At 30.3% G+C, this 8,852-nt stretch overlaps 1 protein-coding gene across 1 annotated transcript; it reads left to right on the top strand.

The window, feature by feature from the left end:
- Nucleotides 1-4,132: 4,132 nt before the first annotated feature.
- LOC132033352 (patatin-like protein 2) lies at nucleotides 4,133-8,487 on the top strand. The gene is made up of 7 exons (XM_059423304.1): nucleotides 4,133-4,339; nucleotides 5,021-5,205; nucleotides 5,296-5,470; nucleotides 5,961-6,122; nucleotides 6,629-6,931; nucleotides 7,698-7,873; nucleotides 7,992-8,487. Exons 1-7 carry the CDS (start codon nucleotides 4,202-4,204, stop codon nucleotides 8,059-8,061), a joined length of 1,209 nt encoding a protein of 402 aa, XP_059279287.1. The 5' UTR covers nucleotides 4,133-4,201; the 3' UTR covers nucleotides 8,062-8,487.
- The last annotated feature ends 365 nt before the right edge of the window (nucleotides 8,488-8,852 follow it).

Here is an 8,852-nt window from a genome sequence, read left to right on the forward strand (position 1 = left end):
CTAAATAATCTCTTCCACCTAATATTAATATACTAGTCTTTTTGAGTTTAGCTTTCTTGTTATATTCTAAATTTTTTAATGAATCGATTGTCCTAGTGGAATCCATACTTTTCGTTCCTTTTGAAACTTAATACTTCGTGTGAATATTTTTATATCTTCCCTTATTCCTTGTAATTCCCAAATTATGGCAGATATGGTCTCTTCGTGTATAATACTTTGTAAGAATCTATTTTCTATTAATGATACTAATTTTTCTGTATTTATTACTTCTAAAAATGCACTCAAAGCTTTTTTTCTCCTATTATTTCTATTTCATATAATATTTTTATTATATCATTTAAATCTTTTTGGTTTTTTATTACTATATATACATTACTACTATATATAAGAGCAAACTTAGGGACTTTTGTAGTCCTCACAAAAATTTCCAATTTTTTTTTAAACTTTTTAATTAATTACTTTTAGGTCCTAATCTTATTTATTTAAGTCAAATTAATTTTTTTTGTTTTTAAGGTCTACTTTTCAAAAGCTATCGAACCTCCTACCTCATTTTTCATGTTCTTTGGTTTTCTGTTTGGTGCTCGATATCCGCATTTGAGCCCAATTAATCCAGATAATTCGCACTGTATCGCGCCCATTCGGGAAGCGCTCCCTCCAAAGATTTTTTCCATATCCATGTTCGAACCCCTAATCCCTAATTAAGGGAGGAACAGCTCCATCCGCTGCACAAGTTGAATTATGTATTTGTCTTAAAAGTTCATTAACTATGTATAAATTATTTATTTAGAACTAAATAACTTCAGAAAATTAGGATACATAACTTATAAATGTCAAATTCTGGCTCCGCATTTGATTTAAAGTAAATAATTTCATCAAAATGGAAGTTGAAATATTAAAGGAGTGGAATGAAAGTTTTGCTTTCATATATTGAAAATATACTTATATGAAATTTAATTATTACTAACGTAATTACTCACTTGCGGGACTACAATGGGTATATGGTTGTTGTTGTTGTTGTTGTTGTACACTTGTACTAACACAAATTATATTTCTTTAATTAAAATATTTACTTTTATATCTTGAGTAAGCTCGGGCCTCACATAACTAGTATATATATATATAAGTACAACTTATGTGAATAAATGTTGTTGTTTTTCGACATGTTTGACTTGTGTATTCTATCACCTTTTAAATCTGATAATCGTTTAAATAGATTTAAGGAAGAAAGAAGTAAAGCAAATAGGAGGTTGGTGGAGTGGGGGTTGTTGAGAGGAAGAACAAAAAAGAGCCAATGAGACATGATTGGTGCTACTATATATAAGAGCAAACTTAGGGACTTTTGTAGTCCTCACAAAAATTTTCAAATTTTTTTTAAACTTTTTAATTAATTACTTTTAGGTCCTAATCTTATTTATTTAAGTCAAATTAATTTTTTTTGTTTTTAAGGTCTACTTTTCAAAAGCTATCGAACCTCCTACCTCATTTTTCATGTTCTTTGGTTTTCTGTTTGGTGCTCGATATCCGCATTTGAGCCCAATTAATCCAGATAATTCGCACTGTATCGCGCCCATTCGGGGGAAGCGCTCCCTCCAAAGATTTTTTTCCATATCCATGTTCGAATCCCTAATCCCTAATTAAGGGAGGAACAGCTCCATCCGCTGCACAAGTTGAATTATGTATTTGTCTTAAAAGTTCATTAACTATGTATAAATTATTTATTTAGAACTAAATAACTTCGAAAATTAGGATACATAACTTATAAATGTCAAATTCGGCTCCGCATTTGATTTAAAGTAAATAATTTCATCAAAATGGAAGTTGAAATATTAAAGGAGTGGAATGAAAGTTTTGCTTTCATATATTGAAAATATACTTATATGAAATTTAATTATTACTAACGTAATTACTCACTTGGGGACTACAATGGGTATATGGTTTTTGTTGTTGTTGTACACTTGTACTAACACAAATTATATTTCTTTAATTAAAATATTTACTTTTATATCTTGAGTAAGCTCGGGTCTCACATAACTAGTATATATATATATAAGTACAACTTATGTGAATAAATGTTGTTGTTTTTCGACATGTTTGACTTGTGTAATCTATCACCTTTTAAATCTGATAATCGTTTAAATAGATTTAAGGAAGAAAGAAGTAAAGCAAATAGGAGGTTGGTGGAGTGGGGGTTGTTGAGAGGAAGAACAAAAAAGAGCCAATGAGACATGATTGATGAGAGGTGGAGAAGATAATGATGTTGGAGATAGAGGACCCTGCCATGATTTTTCGGACGTTTGATATTGATGAAAAATAAATCAACTTTGAAGTGGAACACTTTTCGATTTGTTCGTTGTGACATAGTTATATATAAGAGATAATAGTCAAAAACACACCCCAACTATTACTTTTTTTTTAGTTTCATACCTAAACTATCAGAAAGTTGAGAAAATTACCTAAACTATCACTATCTAATTTGCAAAACACGCCTCAAATTATTCTTGAATGGCATGTGATCTACACTCTCCATTTTATATAAAAATGTTGCCAAGTGTTATCCACGTGGATAAATAATGTCACAATAGCACCTACATAAAAATTAAAAAAAAAAAACTATTTGTTTTAAAAAACAAGCTAAAGGCTGATTTTTTTTTAAAAAAAAATAATGCAGTTTTTTTAAAAAAATATACCCTTTTTTTATAAAAAAAAATATTGTATTTATTAATTTTCATGTAGGTGCCACCATAACATTACTTATGCCATGTGGACAATTTTTTTGAGAAAATTTCAGCTTTACTTGCCTTTTGAAAAGTGAATTCACACATTTAGTTCAGGTGTGTTTTGCAAACTAGATAGTGATAGTTTAGGTAGTTTTCTCAACCTTATGATAGTTTAGGTATGAAACTCAAAAGAAAGTGATAGTTAGGGTGTGTTTTTGACCCTTATCTCTATATATAATGATTATTTGTTTTAACTATATATTTCTCTTTATAATATCACACATATTTGTAGGTCGGTGTCTAAGGAGTGGAAGACTGAAAGCTATCAAATAGGCAAAGATAAGAAGTAATTAGGATCAAAGATAATTTAGGTGTACATTGAATGAAAGGTATGTAGTTCAGAAGGATCCAAAATATTATGCCAATTAAATGGTCAATAAAACATTACTATTGTTAATTTTTCTAAGTTTGTGCTAGTTAGGTTAATTTGTTTAACTTTTATTTCAACTGGGCTAAAGATTCCTTGAACCACACTCATAGTTTATAGTACATATCAGCAGATTATCATATTATTCGCGTAAAATATGGCATTCAACTAATTATGCAATATTAAAATTACTCATATATGTTCTTAACTACAAAAAAAAAAAAAATTAGCCTATATGTTTGCTCCTCTTTTTTGTTCAGCCTGTTTTATTCATGTTTATCTTTAAAAAAAAAAAAACGTGGTACAATGTATTTTAGCTTACAACATATTCAAAGGGCATCATGAGCAACATATTTTAAAAAAAAACATGGTACAATGTATTAGAAAACAAAATACGGACATTTCCACGTGACTACATCAAATCAAAATCACAATACACGTGTTATTTCAATTTTTCATGGACTGACAATATAAATAATTTTATATTAACAATGCATTTAATTTGTTGAAACTGAGTTACTATTATCTTAATCTTCAAACCGCTATTTACGCTTACGAATAATTATGTAATTTATTTTTAAGCGATTTAATAACTATATCAATGTACATAAGTTGTTAAATTCTTCCAAGATTACATCAAACCTTGGTCAGAAATTTTGAATTCAAGTCCTAAAAATTGAAAAGTTCTTGATATAAAACGTTTTTTCCTTTAATGGTTCATATACAAGGTGAATCCGAACTTGTTAAATACTGAATACCAAATCATTTTAATAAAAAGTATTATGGTCGCCAATAACTAGTTTCACTTGGCCACCCAAAATTTCTTAGAATGGATAAAACAAAAAACATATTCAACTATATATTAGTATCATATTCATGGACTTCTAAAAAGTAAAATAAAATATATCGGTCTCCAATTGCAAGTTGATCAAAAAGCATCATGACATAGTGGGGCATCCATTACATTGAGGGCTATAAATAGATGAATCGACCTTGCTGAAAATCAATAGTATTCCATCATAACTGTTAAAATTTATCAAAAATAAAGAGTGGAATAATGTCATCAGGTGGTTCATCCAAGCTGCTCCAGCCTCCAACTCATGGTAAACTCGTAACAATTCTGAGCATCGATGGAGGTGGCATTAGGGGAATTATTCCTGCAACTGTTCTTGAGTACCTTGAATCTCAACTCCAGGTGATGAGCTTAAACTATTCTACCCCTACTTATTTACATTTTATATCATTAGTGTAGTTTAACCTGTTATATTAGATTACTTAGCTTATTAATTATTTTTCCAGTAACTAATTAAGTATGCTTATTAAAAAAGGTTATATATAATTATCCTTTTCAGTGATATGATTGTGTAAAATAATGTTTACACCGTCAAAGTTTATAAAGTAAAAGACATATATAACTTAGCGCTCTTATAGCCTGTTAATTTAGCCAAGCTTCTGGATAGCTAAAAGTGCTTATTTTAGACAGTTGATTTGTTTGGTCAAGCTTTTTGGAAGAAAAAGCGCTTAGCAGGTAGCAAAAGCTGGAAAAAATAGTTTTTCCCCTAAAATCACATTTGAAACCTCGGTCAAAAACAAGTTGTAGCTTAATGTTGCTCAAAAGTATTTTTCACATTAATTAGTCAAACAAACTGTTATTCTCTAAAAAAAATATATATAATAGTTATTAATCACTGATTATTAGTGGTTAACTATGGTAGTTAGCGTTTACTTACTTGATAATGTAAATTTATTTTTGCTCTGCCACTATAAAGAAATTAAGTATATGAACAACCATTTATTTGTGTAATTAGCAAGTACGTAATACATTATGCTAAGTACTTTGAACTTACATTTAACTAGTTTAACTATGGATGAATAGGAATTGGATGGTGAGGATGCGAGACTTGCAGATTACTTCGACATAATTGCAGGAACGAGCACGGGTGGTCTTGTCACGGCTATGCTAGCAGCTCCAAACAAAGAAAAACGTCCTCTATTTGCTGCTAAAGACATAAAGCCTTTCTATCTTGAGCATGGCCCTAAAATATTCCCACAAAACAAATTGTAAATTTTCTAATTGTTTTTTTCATGTGTAATTCTTGTCAAAGCTCTAATATTATCTTAGGACTGACACTGTCTTTCTTTTCATCATAGGATGATTATGAAGATGTTGAAACCCATAATAGGTCCAAGGTATGACGGGAAGTATCTTCACCAAGTCATACGAGAGAAACTAGGAGAAACTCGTATGCATGAGACATTGACTAATGTGGTTATTCCAACTTTTGACATCAAGAATATGCAACCTACAATTTTCTCCACTTATGAGGTCCCTTTCTCCATAAATTTATTTGTTTTTATTAGGGGTGTCAAATTTAACACGTGAAAATATTAGTCGACGGGTCATTTTGGATATTGTAACAAATTAGCATGTTTAAAAGTTTGGTTCAATTTGGATTGCATATTAGTCCAAATTGATCCGGGAAAAGATGTTATCAAAATATAAAATAAAATAAATGATTTTTTATGATTGATAATTTGATATAGTAATGATAACTAAAAAAGGAATACTTTTGTTGGTTTGATTTGGTACTTAGGTAAATTATAAAAAAAAACAAATATAAACGAATGGAAAATTTTGAATTGAGCGAGTCAGTTTACTCATTTTAGCCATTCTGACTTATTCATCTTGACTCAAGCAAACATTAGCTAAGTTACGACTCAACCTCTTTTAACAAGTTCATCTTAACTCAATAAAACATATTAATCAGGCTATGGTTGAATCTGCTATAATTTGACTCGTCTAACCTGTCCGACAGGTCAGAGAAAATCCATTAATGGATGCTAAGCTTTCAGATGTATGCATCAGTTCATCTGCTGCTCCAACATATCTTCCTGCACATCAATTCCGGACCCAAGACAAAGATGGAAACTTTCACGAGTTCAATCTTGTTGATGGTGGAGTCGCAGCTAACAATCCAAAGATGCATAACTATTTAACTTATTTTCTAGTTTCTATCTTTTTTCCCCTCTTTTCTTTCTTCTTACATGAGAGATTTAATTTGTTGTTAATTTCACGTATAGTTACTGAAAAGAGGTTAAATTAAACAGTTATATGTACAAAACTAAGTGTACGTATACTCAAATTCATAGTCAAAATTAAGTGTGTTGACCCTTATATTTCGAACCCCTCAGATAGATTGCGACAAAAGGAGTATAACAATAAAGTTACTAAACATTTGACCCACTATAGCGACAAGATTTATCCATCAAGGTGACTCTATTCACATAGATTGCAATAGGGTATATGTTTAGTTACTTTCTTGGGACACGAGATAATGTTATGAGTTTATTATGGTATTGGTAAAGATTAATTACTTTAATATGACAAAAAAATATTGTTATAAAGTAGTGACAATATACTTAGAATTACTCAAAGTTTGTAGTACTGTCTGAAATTTATATGACTTGGTTGCTTTTTTTGCAGGCCCTTGTTGCTACAAATCAAGTGACCAAACAAATAATGACTGGAAATCCAGATTTTTTCCCAATCAAACCCACTGATTGTGGAAGATTTTTGGTGATCTCTATAGGCACTGGCTCAGCAAAAGTGGAACAAAAATATAATGCTAAAATTGCATCCAAATGGGGTATCTTGGGATGGCTCCTTAATGGAGGTTCAAATCCAATTCTGGATGTTTTTAGTTATGCCAGTGGTGATATGGTTGATTTGCATATTTCAGTTGTTTTCCAAGCTTTTCATTCTGAGGAAAATTATCTGCGTATTCAGGTATTGGTTAAACTAAAAATAGCCGGCAAATTTTATAATATATCTACAACAGTGTATAATCAATGTTATATGTACCGGTTAGGAAAAGTAAAATATGAATCCGACCGACTTTTTAAATAAAGTAGTCATAATTATTTTCGTGCTTGTCTTGCTTTGTTCTTACAAATGGAAATTTGGTGAATATACTTTTAATACTACATCTGGCCCTAAATATTGATCGTTTTAATTAAATGAAATTATTTCTAAATATTTGACATTTATAGTCATTTAGTGCTCTTTTTATTCTTCTTTCAATCTCCGCTTATTGTCTCAATTAGGCGAGCATTTAACCTTTGAGAATATACTCCTATAATTTAGGCTATAAAATGTCTATTTCTAACGGGTGTGCAAAATCCTTAAAAGCGGAGTAGTACATTCTAAAGATGTTTAGTAGATGCTTGTATTTCAAAATTAGGAAAGTTATAGGTGTTGTAACAGGTGGCGGAGTCATATGTATTCAAGGCGTGTCAATTAACACCTCCTCGTTGGAAAATTACACTGCATAACTCTGTATATTCTTTTCATATATGTATACTATATTCGTCAGAAAATCACACTTAGTAACTAGGTAATTTTTTTTTTTTTTTACGTAGATATACCACATATTGGTTCTCCTTGGCTTCTTTGTGGATTTGCTCCTTTATATTTTGATAGCCCTTCGTGAAAATTCCAACTCTGCTACTAATTTCATTTTGACTTTATTAATTGTGTTGCTCAACAATGCTAGGATGACACGTTAAGTGGAACAGATGCCTCTGTTGACATAACAACCGAAGAGAACATGGCCAAATTGGTTGAAAGAGGAGAAACTTTATTGAAAAAACCAGTTTCAAGGGTGAATCTGAAGACAGGTCTACTTGAAGAATGCAAAAATGCTGGCACAAACGGAGAAACTTTGAAATGGTAATTATTCAACTCTCTTGTGAATATATGTATGTGTGTGTATATAGTAATATCAATACCAAGATTAATCGGTATATATGCGGTGTTGATTAATTATTGAACTGATATTTTTTGTCAGGTTTGCGAAGTTGCTTTCTGAAGAAAAAAGATTCAGGCACTCCAAATCACCTGCTGCCAACAATTTGTAGAGGTGGAATCAGGATCTGAAACTTATGAGTTCTGAATTTATAGTCATTTTGAGTTACTAGATTTTAAATTAATATTTTATAAATATTAAATAAATTTCTTAAAACAAATATGTGATTTAAATTAAAATTACTGGATTCTACCAAATCCGCTTCCTACGTACGATCTAGCTTTGACGTTGATCATTTGTTCATGGCAGTTGTAATTCCATTTATATATTCTAGCTTTTGATTGCTGGACTAGTGTGATTGTATTAAAATAGTGTGTTGTTGAAATATGTATAATAGATGAAAATATGTAAAATTATTTTTACCATGCTTAGTTATACAATTTGTAAGGGCATATGTAGACTAGTTGGTCACCGGGGGCAGATGCAATTATGTAGCTGTTGATTCATCTGAACTAGTATTTTCGGTGAGGAACATAAATCTATGATGTAAAAATTTATTAAAGTTATAATAAATAATAGGTCTGAACTCATAATTTCAAAAATACAATATATTTATACTAAAACTCTTAAAAAGTTGAACTCATAAACCTTAAGTTTTGGATCCACCTATATTGTGTTCTTTATGCTTTATATACAATAACGCGGCCCTAAAGACATGATGGAAGAGACTCAGGAATGATATCCTGCTAAACAATTGTAATTAGTCTTAAGTACTCTAAACTAATATTGATTCTATTACTAGCAGTTTTGTTATCATAACAAAGTGGTGTGAAGTTAATGGAATGAATCGGATTAAAGTGATTTAAAAGTAAATAGACAAATTAAAAATGATTATGCAGCGGA

This window comes from Lycium ferocissimum, chromosome 10 (assembly GCF_029784015.1).
Source record: "Lycium ferocissimum isolate CSIRO_LF1 chromosome 10, AGI_CSIRO_Lferr_CH_V1, whole genome shotgun sequence".
In the NCBI taxonomy this organism is placed as follows: Eukaryota; Viridiplantae; Streptophyta; class Magnoliopsida; order Solanales; family Solanaceae; genus Lycium; species Lycium ferocissimum.